The sequence below is a fragment of the Corvus moneduloides genome, chromosome 15 (genome assembly GCF_009650955.1).
Source record: "Corvus moneduloides isolate bCorMon1 chromosome 15, bCorMon1.pri, whole genome shotgun sequence".
Lineage (NCBI taxonomy): Eukaryota > Metazoa > Chordata > Aves > Passeriformes > Corvidae > Corvus > Corvus moneduloides.
The window spans coordinates 6,874,966-6,886,471 of NC_045490.1; the positions used below are offsets into that span (position 1 = coordinate 6,874,966).

The 11,506-nt window shown below is 51.0% G+C and overlaps 1 protein-coding gene across 2 annotated transcripts in view; it reads left to right on the forward strand.

Annotated features, from left to right (window-relative positions):
- Positions 1-9,283, forward strand: part of PDGFRB (platelet derived growth factor receptor beta) — a 31,858-nt gene extending 22,575 nt beyond the window's left edge. For both annotated transcript variants that reach the window (XM_032124800.1, XM_032124799.1), the window contains exons 18-23: positions 664-786; positions 2,203-2,314; positions 2,596-2,695; positions 2,799-2,904; positions 3,383-3,621; positions 4,119-9,283. In XM_032124800.1, coding sequence (XP_031980691.1) covers positions 664-786; positions 2,203-2,314; positions 2,596-2,695; positions 2,799-2,904; positions 3,383-3,621; positions 4,119-4,269 — 831 coding nt within the window. In that variant the 3' untranslated portion in view covers positions 4,270-9,283. The remainder of the gene's footprint in view (positions 1-663; positions 787-2,202; positions 2,315-2,595; positions 2,696-2,798; positions 2,905-3,382; positions 3,622-4,118) is intronic.
- Positions 9,284-11,506: the final 2,223 nt, after the last annotated feature.

Here is an 11,506-nt window from a genome sequence, read left to right on the forward strand (position 1 = left end):
GTGGAAATTAAGGAAATTTAGTGGAAATTAATCCTCTGGGATTTCCTAAGGTGTGGCTTAGCCCAGGGCAAGCAGTAATATAGCTGGATTGTGTGAAGCTCACAGGGCATTGGCTAACAGAAGGCATCAATGCCATCAACAAGGAGAGAAATTCCTGGCTCTTTGCCCCCAGCTAGACTGTCTGATCTGCAAAAGTGCATGGTCAGTGCACCTGCAGCAAATTTCAGGGCTGTTCATACGGAAAACATCCAGCATGCTGGCAAACTAGGAGGCACAAGCCAGGCTGGTGTAACTCTGATGCCTTCAGGCTGCTGGGTTGGATTGTCCAGAGATGGAGACCACTCCTTCCCTCCAGCCCACCAAGTCCCCCCGCTTGGTCCGGCCCAGGCAGTGCCCTCTCTGCTGGGCTGTTCAGATTCCCCCTGCCAGATCCATATGGCTGTTGCTGTCACAGGGGAAGCAGTCCAGGCAAACAGCAAAAATGTGGTAGCTCTGCTAGTGGTCGAGCCATGATTGTCCCTAGAGGTGAAGGAGACACCTGAAATGGTGTGAGGTGATTCCTTTCCCTGCAGCCCCAGGAATGGGTCAGTGCTGGAGCTGGGCTGTGTCCTTGGGCTGTCTGAAGATCCCTCACAGTGACAGTGCTCTGTCTCCCCCCTACAGTGTGTGCACCGTGACCTGGCTGCCAGGAACGTCCTCATCTGTGAGGGGAAGCTGGTGAAGATCTGTGACTTTGGCCTGGCGAGGGACATCATGAGGGATTCCAACTATATCTCCAAAGGCAGCGTGAGTACCAGCAGCCTTGCAAGCTCCTTCTTCCCAGGGCTCTGGGGCTGGCACCCCCTACATAGTCCCCCTGAGAGCCACCTGTCCATCAGTGTGCCCAGAGGTGGTGACAGGGCAGGACTCCCAGGAGATGATGTCAACAGCCAACCATCGTTCACTTTGTGTGCTCTGTACACTGTGGAGTAGCAGAATTGCGTACCCACATCTCCTGGCTCTTTACAGAAGAGCCTGAGCAGCCGCAAAACTAAGGATTGCCCCCTGTGCACTGTCCCCATCACTGGCACCAGTGCTGCATCCTGCCAGCACTGAGTGTGGTCTTGAGCTGCAGGCAGGAGGAGGCGAGGTTAGGCAGCCTGGTAGGGCTATAGTGACTCACTGACCACTCTGGGAAGAGATTCACAGGACTCTGCTCTAACCACTAGACCACAAGTTAAGAAGAAGTGTCTTCTTGCAAGCAGCTACTCTCCAGAGAGACATCTTCAATCTTTCGAGGCAGGAGAGGATAAAGCTGTAATTGAGCTTTGCCAGAAAGCATTTCCCTGTGATTTCAACAACAACCTATCCGCTCCAGCCCTGAGGCATTTGGTGATCTCCAACCCCAAGCAAAACAGGCCATTCCCAGAGAAACTGAGGCTGGGGGAGCTGAGAATAGAGACAGGTGCCTTAAATCTCTATCTAATCTATAAAAGACTTAACTTCTTTCATGATTTCTCCCATGTGCTGTCAAACAGGCACTCAGAGCTTGGACAGGGGGACCCTCCTGCAGAGGGGTTGGGGTTTTCAGTCCAGCCTTGGCATAGCAGCTTTCCTGTCCAAAATGGGAAATGAAACTGAGCCCCTTTGCAATCCTTCCTGGAGATTATTTTGGTATTCATTGTGCAAGCAAATCCCAGGAGCAGCACAGCCAGTGCTGCCTACAAGCTGGTCAAGTGAGGCTTTTGGTTTTCTATTACTCTGTGTGAGTAAGAAGAGAAAAGAATCTGGATGTATCCTTTGGCTCTTTTCTGGCCATCCCTTAGCCCTCTCCAGCTTGGTCTCAGGTTTCCAAAGTCAGATGGGCCTGGATTTTCATCAGAAGTCTTTGGTCAGGTTGTGCAAGTCAGTGGCCTCCTCAAGAGCAAGGATCAGAGAACACGCACTGTGACATGTGTGCACTCATCACTGCAGGCTGTGATGGAAATGGATACAGCACAGCCATTCTTTCCTCCTTCCTGCTGGGTCTGTTCTGCACAAACAAAGAGGCAACTGGTCCCTCCCAGAACTGACAGACAGCAGATGTCACAGATGTGTTGGACTCACAGACAGATCTGAAGGGTCTTCTTTGCTTGTAGCTTGGGTGACAGGCTCTTACCTGTTGAAACAGGTGCTGTGGGTACAGCTGACTCTCTTCTTGTTTCATTTTTTATTCTCTCTTAGACCTTCTTGCCCCTTAAGTGGATGGCTCCAGAGAGCATCTTCAACAACCTCTACACCACCCTGAGTGATGTGTGGTCTTTTGGGATTCTTCTTTGGGAGATATTCACTCTAGGTAAGTGCCCTGGAGATCATGGTGATGTCTGTAGTTCTGATAGCATGTTAGCAGGATCCCTTCAAAAACAATAAAAATGCATTTCTAACCCCCAAGTTCCTACCTTACCAGTCAGAGTAGCACTTTATTCCCTGTCTCCTTCTTCCCCATGCTCACGTTGCATTTGGAAGTGAAATGAAACAGGAAAGGTAAAAAATAAGAAAGTCTTGGTGTGAAATGCATGTTGGCTGGAGGGTGGCAGGCAATCCAGCAGCCTAATTCCTGCTCTCCCTGTACGCCAGGAGGGACTCCATACCCTGAACTGCCTATGAATGAACAGTTCTACAACGCCATCAAACGTGGCTATCGGATGTCCAAACCCACCCACGCCTCTGATGAAATGTAAGTGCTGTCCACATGTGTTTGCCCTGGATGTGTTCTACACACTACAGAAGCATTTCTGCCTGTTTTCCTCACCTGCTAACTCTCCGTTCCCTCTTGGCAGCTACAACATCATGCAGAAGTGCTGGGAGGAGAAGTTTGAGATCAGGCCATCCTTCTCGCAGCTGGTGGTGCTTATGGGAAACCTCCTGGTGGATTGCTACAGAAAGGTGTGTCCAAAGGACCCTGTGCTGGAGGGACAGAGGAGGGTCAGTGCCTTGGTGAGGGCCCTCAGTCAGGGTTTGGAGCTGAGTGTTTAGTGCTGCAGTGGCAGAGGATTTTGCTGTGAGCAAGTCTGCATTAGCCAGTGAAGGTGGTTTGGGCATTGCAGGAACATTGCCGAGACAGCTGGCATCGCCAGACAGGCAGCTGGTAACTCAGCAACTGCGGAAATCAGAACTGGCAGGAGATCGAAATCCTGCCTCCAACTGTTTGGTATTTTGGAGCTGTGAAGTTGTGCTACTGATCTCTCCCTTAGGAAAGGTTCATGGCCTATCTTTGTTGGAGTAAGGGCAGATGAACCCAGCTAGAAGATGCCAGACCCTCTAGGAAAACCCTGGCAGGCATGGAAAGGATACACAACACAAGTGCATTCTCCCCACTCACAAGACCTTTCCCTTTTTTTGGTAACCTGCCCTGTGAGAGCAGAGGTACCAGCAGGTGGATGAAGAGTTCATGAAGAGTGACCACCCCGCTGTTGTCCGCACAAGACCCACAATTCCTGTGCTGAACAACGCCCGGCTTGCTGCCAGCTCCCCCACCAGCAGCATCCTCTACACAGCTGTGCACCAGAACGGGGGCGAGAATGATTATATCATCCCTCTTCCCGACCCCAAACCTGAGGCAAGCTGTGACCTCCCTCAGGAGGCCTCCATCAGCCGGGCCAGGTAAAAACATTGCTTCTGAGTGTTGTCCTTCCCCCCAGCTGTCCAAATCTGAAATGGGGACCTCAAGAGAAAAAGGGGATGTTCTGCTGAGGCACAGACTAGGGGTGGATGTACTAGGAGAGAAGGAGGGCAGTGTTGCCCCATCTGAGTAGCTGTGACTTTCATGAGCCTAAAGGAACCAGAGGAGCTGGGACATGAACTAAGATAGGGCACAATGCCACATCCCTGCACATCAGCCAGCACAGCTGACGACAAGCAACCCCACTCATGGAGAGGAGAGCACACAGGGAGCCATGTTCTGTAGAACCCAACCAACAGTGTGTTGTGTTTGAGGGCTGAATAGGCCCACCTGGTATGGTCTGTTCCCCTGTGGGAAGCTACTCAGATAGAGTGGGGCTGCTGGGAGCTCAACACGCTTCTCAGTTGCTGGGAGTCCTCTCTGACCAGGAGACTTGGGACAAGACATTCATTTCTCTCTCCCTCTTGTCTCCCTTCAGCTCTATGCTGAACGAGGCCAACACATCATCTACAATATCCTGTGACACCCCTCTGGGCCTCCGGCAGGATGAGGAGCAGGAATCCGACCCACAGCCAGGCTGCCAGGAGCCAACCACTGGACACCAAGAGGTGGAGGAGAGTTTCCTGTAGTCAGAGCTGGGCTGACTTTGCATCTCCTTATGGAGAGGCCGGCTGAGGGGCTGACCCAGCTGTCACAGAGAGCCATGCTTGTGCTTGTACGTCAGGACATCCCCTCCTGTCCCAGCATTCCTCCTTCCCTCCTGTTTCCCAGTGTTGGGTGGGGAATTGAAGACTTTTCCCCACTGCCATCCCCTTCCCCCTTAACAAGAGGCGGCTCAGTGCCAGAAGCCCTCTATATCACTGCCACATCCTCCTCAGTGATCAAACCACTGCAGGAGGGAGACATCTCACAGACCAACATCTTTTCAATGGAAGACATGGGTTGGATCTCCACGAGACACCACTTTCTGCATTGCTAAGATGATACTCCAGCCTCTTCCTCCTCCGTGGCAAGGAGTTTCGTCCCCTCTGCACCAGCACTTCTCTGATGGTCTCAGCACCAGCCATGCTGTGGTTCTGTGGAATGCCACTGCGACAGATAATCCACCCGGAGCCCATTGCTGGGGTGTAGAGAAACTGCAACACCAACCTTCAGCTGCTGGAGGTCAGGAGTACGTTGGATTCTCCTCCAAGCACAGTCAAGTTCTGAAGAGACCAGCCAGTGTCTGGGAGGTACAGAATTACCCTTTTCCTCTCTCGACAGCTCTTCTGTGGTGGATAGAGCATCACAAGCACTGCAGGTATTCATAGCTCTGGGGCATAGCTCGGCATCCACCTAGAGGCTGTCACACCCTTTTGTGCCCAGCATGGCACCAGGAGCTCCAGGGGCATGCCAGGAACTCCAAATGCCCTCACAATGACTTGGTTATAGAAGCAAAGAGGGCAGCCACTGTTGTTCGTGTTGTCTGTGTGGACACTAAGCTAATTATTCTCCATTGAAGATTTAAAGGGAACAAATATATTAATCCACTAGCCAGGGCCAGTATAAGGAAACAATATGGTTATTCATTAATCTACTGCCACTACACCCAGCTCATCTGCTGGGAAATCATATAACCACGCCAGCTGCAGAACCCTTGTGCCTTATCTTTGGGAAGCAAAGGCTCACCTTTGATAAACTGTTCACCCAAACACTCTTTCTCAGGATGGGAGGGCTCAGCGTTCCCTCCTGAGTCACAGCAAGATTATGGGCAGAAATAAGGATGCCAGAACACCAGCCCAGGGATAGCTCCAAAGAAAGAGAGGGAGCGGGGCTGGGAAGCTCCTTGGTCACAGCTGAACTGGATCTCATGCCCTGCCACCTTCTGAGGTCAGGCAGAGTCCCTTGCAGCCTGCCAGGGCTGTGAAGTGTCACAGGGAACTGAGCAGGGCAAGAGGAATCGGGGAGGATTCCTCTCTCTTGGAGAGTGTTTTGAAAACTAAAAGGGCCCAGACCTTCCCCCTGCCTCTCACCTCCTTCCCCACTTCTTACAGATGGGTCTGAGGCTTCTTGTGCTCTCAGCTGGCACTTGAACGAGCAGACTCAAAGCAGGAGGAACACCAGGCTTTGGAAATCAGTTGTGAACCCCGCCTCTGCAGAGATGAAAGCTGGACCCCCAAAACCACAGGTCTGACACCACAGAAGACAGGTTTTTCTCTGAAATGAGTTTCACTTCACACAGAGCTCTGTTCACTGCATGTGCCCTACTCCCATTAACCCCTTCATTGCCCTACTCACGCACATCGCTCTGTGCATCCTACAAGAATTGCACAGGCAGGTTTACAAAATCAGAAATTTGGTCAGCATCTTGCTGGGCTTCTGCCACCTCAGAGCCACTGAGAATTTATTTTGTTTCAAGATATGAAACTTCTGCCAGAAATCCCCAGCAAAACAGCTTCTGTTTTAAATTTCCTACCACTCCAGTACTTCCATTTATGCGGCTGAAGGAGGAGTAGGTGTTTTGTGGGCTGATGTCCTTGGTAAAATGTGAACATAAGAAATAGCACTTTTATTGGCAGTCGGCAGAGGATATTTTCAGCCTATGTGGTCAGATTCCCCACCATCCATAGGAAACATACCGTGAATGACAGTTGTTTTTCCATCCTCTGTTCCTCCTGCTTGTAATGAAGGAGCCATCTCCTATGGCCACAGTTCATGAAACAATCCTCACTGCAGAGAAGCAGTAATTTATGAGATCCTTTGGGTCAGATTGCTTGATTTTTCTAACATGTAAGGTGCTTGGTAGGATCTCTGTCGCTGCAACTTGAGCCCATAGGATGGCACATCAGATCATCCTAACAGCCCCTGTCTGCACCAGCTCCACTTTTAATTCATCCTTCTCTATCAAAGGTGACCAGAAGTACCCAGTACTCCAGGTGAGGTCAAACCTAGACCTCACACAGGGCATTAATAGTTCTGGTCTGTGCTGGTCTGGACTTGCCTGGTCCAGGCAAGATAGCTTTGGATAATATTAGCCTTTTCCCAGCCACAACATACTGAGAGCTTGGAGTCATCCTCTGACCAATCTAGGCACCTACGTCTTTCTACACTTCTAGCATTTCTCACCAAGATACACCCTGCTGTTCCAGACATTGGGTCATCAGCAAATTTTGTTAACAAACTGTTATTTTTGGGTTGGACTGACTAATAAAAATATTAGATACTTCTAGCAACAAGAACAAACTGTGGGAGCTACTTTTACTACTTCTACCCGGCCCAAAGATTTCCCCATCAATTAACACCTTCTCACTTTCCCTTTGGCCATTTACTTATTTCAAAAATCCTATTCTAAACTTCATCTTGTACAGATTTAATTGCTAATTAAATTACTGATTTTCCACTATCAAATAGTTTCCACAGTCCTGAAAGGGGAAATGTCCCTGCTGGGGGAGGTCAGGTGTCCTGTCCTATTAGCTGGGCATTAGCTACATTTGGATGTCTATTGCATTTTGTCCCATTAGTAGATTTACTGCAATTATTCTTTGCATTGAAACCTGTTCTGGCTGCTGATGGGATGCTAACCCCACCTCCCTATTCCTTCTTAAAGTAGGTACACCAGACTCTTCGCAAAACGGTACCATTCCCCACTCCAGAGGAATATGACCAAATACTTGCCCTTGGCCCTGTGATTTTTAGGGCTAAGTCTTGCACTTTGTGGTATTTTCCTGTCCTTACTCAACCTTTCACAGCACCTTTAGCAAGTTGGCAGTGACCTGACCTTCTCAGCCAGGGACAAGCTGGCAGCTGGGAAAAGCCAACTTATTTTGCTAAGCATCCCTCAAAGAGAGGGCTTGGCAGAGCTGGGAATGACAGATCCAGCCCCACGCTCCCTCTCTCTGCTGCCGACATTCCAGTCCCTGCGTGGCCTGGCAGATGAGGGCCAGGAGAAATGTTTGACTGTTCTAGGCCCTTCAGTTTTGTAGCCATAATTTCTCCAGTGGGACTGAAGGAAACTGGTCCCACTGGGTTTTCTGTTTTGATGATCAGTATTTTTGTTTGGGTGTGTTTTTGTGTTTAGAGGTGGACCCAAACTGAGCCCCTTATGAAGGAACACATGCCACAGCTTGGGCCCATCTCTAGTGCAATATCTTTTTATTTGTAGGTTATATTTTACTCTACAGCTGTTACACTGTTATCAGAACCAGTATATGCACAATCCTACTGCCAGTCACTATTTCATACGTGTATCCCAGAAACTATTGCAGCGCTCTGGTGTCTATTTCCGCATTTAAGGTGTTTCTCAGACTGATGTGTGCACAGGTTTTAATCCTTTTGTCCTTCTCAGTTTGAGTGTGTTATTTTCTTAAGCGCGAGTGTCACGTTTAGTGTTTGTTTGTGTTGCGTTAAGAAATCTAGAGCACAGCGGACTTTACTAGTAGGTAAATTGTCTCTGTTCACCTGCCAAGGGGACTGTGACAGGGTCCCATGGGGATGGGGGGCAGAAGTGCAGTGCAGATGTGCAGCCAGAGGAAGTCAGCCAGAAGTGAAAAGCAGCTCTTGTCTTTCTTCCCAGTCAGGGCTCTGGGCTGAGGGAGAGGCAGCGCCACAAATAAAGGGCACTGGGCTGTTAGGGCTTGCCTGTGGGGAAGCCCCAGGTCTGTGCAAAGCTGGCAGATCTGGGGAAGGGAATTTCACAGAGTGCTAAGGAGGCAAACCCCCTGTTCCAATGTGCAAGTGCAAGGAACAGCCCTGGTTGGGCTCCGTGCTTAGCTCAGGTTCCAGGATGACCAGGGAGCCTGGATACAGCCTGTCTGTGTCCCACTTAGAGAGCACAAAGGTTGCCCTTTGGTAGCCCTCAGCAACGTCTTGGCATCCTTTGCCTCAGGTGGTTGCCCAGGCAGAGAGCAGCCGGGGCAGCTGCAGGTCCTCCCTGAGCACTGGGCAGCTCCAGAGCCACACAGGTCATTCCTGCAGCAGATCCCAGCCCTGCCTGCAGGCTGAGTGGCCAGTGCTGACTGTAACAGTGGAGGCACCATGTCACCTGCAGGACTTGCCCAAAGCAGGCCAGATATTGCTAAGAGTAAGATTTCATGGGCCAGCACATGGGTTGCTGGGCTCCCAGCATAGTTCCCATGTTTCACCCAGAGATCTGAGGTCCCTGGGAAATGCCAAGGTGGATCTAGTTGGCTGTGGCAAAGACAGGGGAACTGCTCCAGCAGCACTTTGGAGTGATGACTCTTGCCTGAGGTGCAAGAAGGCAAGGAAGCCAGCTTGTGCTTGCAGGCCTCTAGTGTCCCATCACTCCTCTTCCTTACTCCTTCATGGATTCATTGTACCAGAACTGTAAATCTTGCCCAAAGTGTGCCCTCTCCCCATCCTGCTGTGCTGGCTTGCTGGCATCACACTGTTCCTCTGCAGCCTTTCTGAACAGCAGCAGCACCTATCTCCATGCTCTCTGTCAAAATCAGCATGAGGGCAAAGGAGAAAGCAGAGTTCAGACTAAGGTACCAAAGAGTTAACATTTTTCTAGGTTTACAGTTGTATTTGTAGAATTTGTACTATGTCACATTTATAGCCATGAGATATTATTTTTATGCTGTAAACTTTTACAAATACATTTTTAAAGAAAGAGTTTAAAAATAAAGGTGTTTTTCATTTTGCAAAGTTCCATCTCTTCCTTTATTTGCCTGCTTTTGGTTGCTCCCGCTCAGATGGGGCTGGGAATACAGCTTAACCCTGTGGTGGGTGAAGGCTAAGCATGTTAATACGCTGTGCATGACCCCAGTGCTTAGTGAAAGCCAAGCTGGGAGCCAGGCAGGGAGAAGCACTGCAAGGAGCAGCTGAGCCCAGAGACAGGGTAAGGAAAAGGGTCAAGATCTGCCCCATCTCTCTGGTAGCTGTGCAGCTTGTGGGTTATATGGCAGGTGGATAGAGGGAAGGACACGAGGAATTGTTCCTATGTATAACCCCACTGCCTGGGGTTTGGGCCAGCAGTCCCAGCTAAGGACTTGACTCCTTGGAGCATTGTTGGGTCTGTGCTCAGATTGGGGTGGGGAAGCAGGAGAAATGACAAACTGAACAGTGGCTGGGCTGAAGGAGATGGCAGATGCCGCAGCACTGATTTTTCCATGTAGTTCAATAGCTCAGGGCAGTGGGAGGGCCTGGAGATAGCAATAGGGCAGGGCACCAGCACGAGCCACGCTGCAGCACACAGGGCTCCTCACATCCAGCTCTCCTCCCTTCCCTCCAGGGTGAGGAATTTGCTGATACCCTCAAAAGATGCAACTCCAAAATCCTGGCTCCCCACCCCACCACTCCCTCAGATCCACATGTCACTCTGCTCCCCTCACCTTTCCCCAGTCACCTTTCTGAGGCACTGAGGTCCCCCAGCCACATGAGAGACAGGCACCTCCTGAGTGTTGCTCAAAGTTTTCTCCTCTCTCTAGCTCAAATTTAACTCTTCCTCCAAAATCCACCCCAAGCTGCAGAGTAGGGATGTTTGCATCTACTCTGAGCCACATGCTTGGAAAGCTCAGGGTTGCTGCAAGGAGGGGTTTTGGACCGAGGTTCAAACATATCAGTGTTGATCCTGTTTTCTAGCTACGTGGTGCAGCCCCCACTGGCAACAGTCGTGCCTTCCTCAGCTCCTGCAAACTCCCTGTGTACCCAGAGGTCCAAGGCATGGAGTGCAGCAGCAGGCAGGTCCAAGTTCCAGCAAGGCTCCCCTTTCCAGCACGGCCTGTCCTGGGTTACTGCCTTCGCTCATTTTTCCAGAGTGGAGGTTTGCAGTCTCCCTGACCAGCTCGGGCTGATTCTCCCCAGATATCTCTGAGTCACCTGGCACAGCTCAGTCAGGGCATTTTTCTCCAGAAGCTGAATCAGCAGGGAGAAAAAAAAAATCCCCTTTTCTCCAGAGAGGCTGGGGGGAAGCAGAGAGGGGGAACTGATAGACCTCAGCCCTGAACCCTGCAGGCTCCCACTGCCTGATCCTTGCCTAGCAGACCTTTTGCATCTCAGGATGTGCAGGAGAAGGGTCATGGGGCTGGAAATGAGCAGGCCAACATGGGGACCCCCAGTAGGGCACCTTCCCCACCCCAAAACAAGTCTTCTCTCCAGTGATGAGACAGACACCCCGTGGAAGAGCTCAGGGAAGCAGAGGCACTCATAACTGCAGTGACAAACCCCAGCCTGCTGCAGCCAGGGTTTGTAGCTGTGGGGGTACCCACAGCTCAGTACCAACAGGACACAGGTGTTCCACGTGTGTCCCCAAGCTGCTGCAGGGCTGCTCAGGCAAGCATGGCACCATGGCCAGCTGTGCTCAGTGGGCCCCATAGGGCTCCCAGCCTGGGGAACAAGCCTGAGCTCCCAATGCTCCCAACCAGGGCTCACGGCAGCCTCCATTCCCCCTTCCACAGCCAGTCTACAGCCTACCAGGCACTGAGCAAGTCTCATCCCATCTTTCACAACCGTCAGGGCCTCCACAAATGTTCCCGGGCTTCAAGTGGTTCAAAGTAAGGCTGCAGCTCCTCCAAGAGCATCCCTGCCCCGTGCTCAGAACTGCATGGGTGCGTGAGTTCCAGCAGCATTCCTGTGGCTGAGCTGCTTGCACACAAGATTTGGGGTGCAGCCTTCAGGAGGAAGAGAAGGACACAAAAGAGGGAGGGACCCCATGTTTGTCCCAGTGAGCATCCCCAGGTGTGCCCAGTCCAGGCTGGGGACCCAAGTGTCCAGGCTGTCACCTGGGGATCACTGCCATCTGAGATGCTCTGCAAGGGGTCCCCTCAGTGAGAAGAAGGAGGGCTGAGAGATTGTTTCCCTTCTCTCTCTTAAACCTGTCTGGTTTAATACTTATTCACATTGGTGAGTCAGTTCTCTCTGAGCTGGCAT